General features: G+C 47.3%; 1 protein-coding gene across 1 annotated transcript; it reads left to right on the forward strand.

Annotated features, from left to right (window-relative positions):
• Positions 1 to 130: 130 nt before the first annotated feature.
• PPTG_17046 (hypothetical protein) lies at positions 131 to 877 on the forward strand (the record flags this gene model as incomplete). Its single annotated transcript, XM_008914885.1, has 2 exons — positions 131 to 170; positions 231 to 877. The coding sequence occupies 2 exons, from the start codon at positions 131 to 133 to the stop codon at positions 875 to 877; spliced, it is 687 nt and encodes a 228-aa protein (XP_008913133.1).
• Between the last annotated feature and the right edge of the window lie 637 nt (positions 878 to 1,514).

Here is a 1,514-nt window from a genome sequence, read left to right on the forward strand (position 1 = left end):
GGTCTGTTGGGGCGTGGACCAGAGTACCGTGACTGATGAATTTCTTCTGGAGAAGATTCACGATATTACCGACAACTTCCAGAACCAGGAGCTACCAGACGTGAAGGAGTTGTTTCGTGAGAAGCTACGGATGAACATGAACAACACGGATATCGATGCCCGAGTGATGAGTACTTTCATTTGTGTAATTCGTTGATAAAAAAATGGCTTTTCTGGCTTCTTTGAGGAAGAGCGTGAGGCTAAGGAGAAATGCAAGCTCATAGTCAACTCTCTTCCGAAAGGACTCAAGAACAAGGTCCAGAATGAACAGGACTACCGTGTCCCGGAAGCTAAGAGCGACATCCGGAAACTATACGAGCTCGTCCGTGTCAAGGCTAAGAAACCGGCAATTGAAGAACGGGCCTTGAAGAAAGCCAATCCCGCACGCAAGAAAAACGAACGGAAGGAGCAGAAGAGCTCTGGAAATCACCAGAACAAACGACGTGCTGAACAAAATGACAATCGAATGGTCAAGAAGGTGAAACAGAAGAAGGATTTGGATTGGAGCCAGCAGAAAGGTGGCCGTTCGGAGCGCTCAGCCACAAAAGGGGCGCCTAAAGAAGGTTTTTTCATTGTGGTGGAGCCCATTACCTCTTTAAATGTCCAACAGCAACCCCAGTCAAAAAATGAAAAGCTGCTTATTTACCACAAAAAAAGACAGGGAAGACTCAAGCAACAAAGGGAGGCACCGATAAGTAGAAACGAATTGGTGAATGCTTTCCCAAGCAAGATCGAGTTGTTGTATTGGAAGATGAAGTGGAAGTCCCGGTTTGCATTGACAGTGGAGCAGATCGGTGTTGTCTGGATGAGAGCTGTTTTGATCGATTGGTACATGTGAAGCCGGAAATTGTGCGTATCAAGTTGGATGAACCTTTGAACTGCACGATGGCCGACGGAACATCCGTTTGTGTGAATTGGACTGTGAAATTGAACGTGAGGTTGCAAACCTTAGCTGGTAATGTTCATGTTGCGGAGCCGGTTGAGTGTCTTATCATTCCCGGTAACTCCGGCGAATTCCTGCTGGGAAACGACTTGTTGCTCAAGCTAGGAATCGACGTTTAGAGGCATTTGGAATTATTGGCGGTGCCATTAGCGGCCGATATAAACGAAGATGAATTTGATGATGCTGATGAACCTGCGATTGGGGATTCAGGGCAGCATGAAGAAGACGTCAGGACTGGCATTTTGGAGCTGGTTGAAACAGCAATAGCGGACGGGTTTCCACGGGAATATAAGAAGATACTTGCCCCTTTTGCGCTGCGTTTGGACTTATGGATGATTCAATTGGGCACAGATCCTCCAGCTAAAGTTCCCCCGATGAAGATTCGCTTAAAGCCTGGTGCTAAACCGTACAGGTGTAAAGCAAGGAAGTATCCACCGGAAGTCCGTCGCTTTATGGAGGATTTCAACGCTAAACTCGTGGAGTTAGGGTGGGTATATGAAAACCGAGAGAGCAGGTGGGCATGTCCGGCACT

This window comes from Phytophthora parasitica (genome assembly GCF_000247585.1).
Source record: "Phytophthora parasitica INRA-310 unplaced genomic scaffold supercont2.64, whole genome shotgun sequence".
NCBI classification, from domain to species: Eukaryota; Oomycota; class Peronosporomycetes; order Peronosporales; family Peronosporaceae; genus Phytophthora; species Phytophthora nicotianae.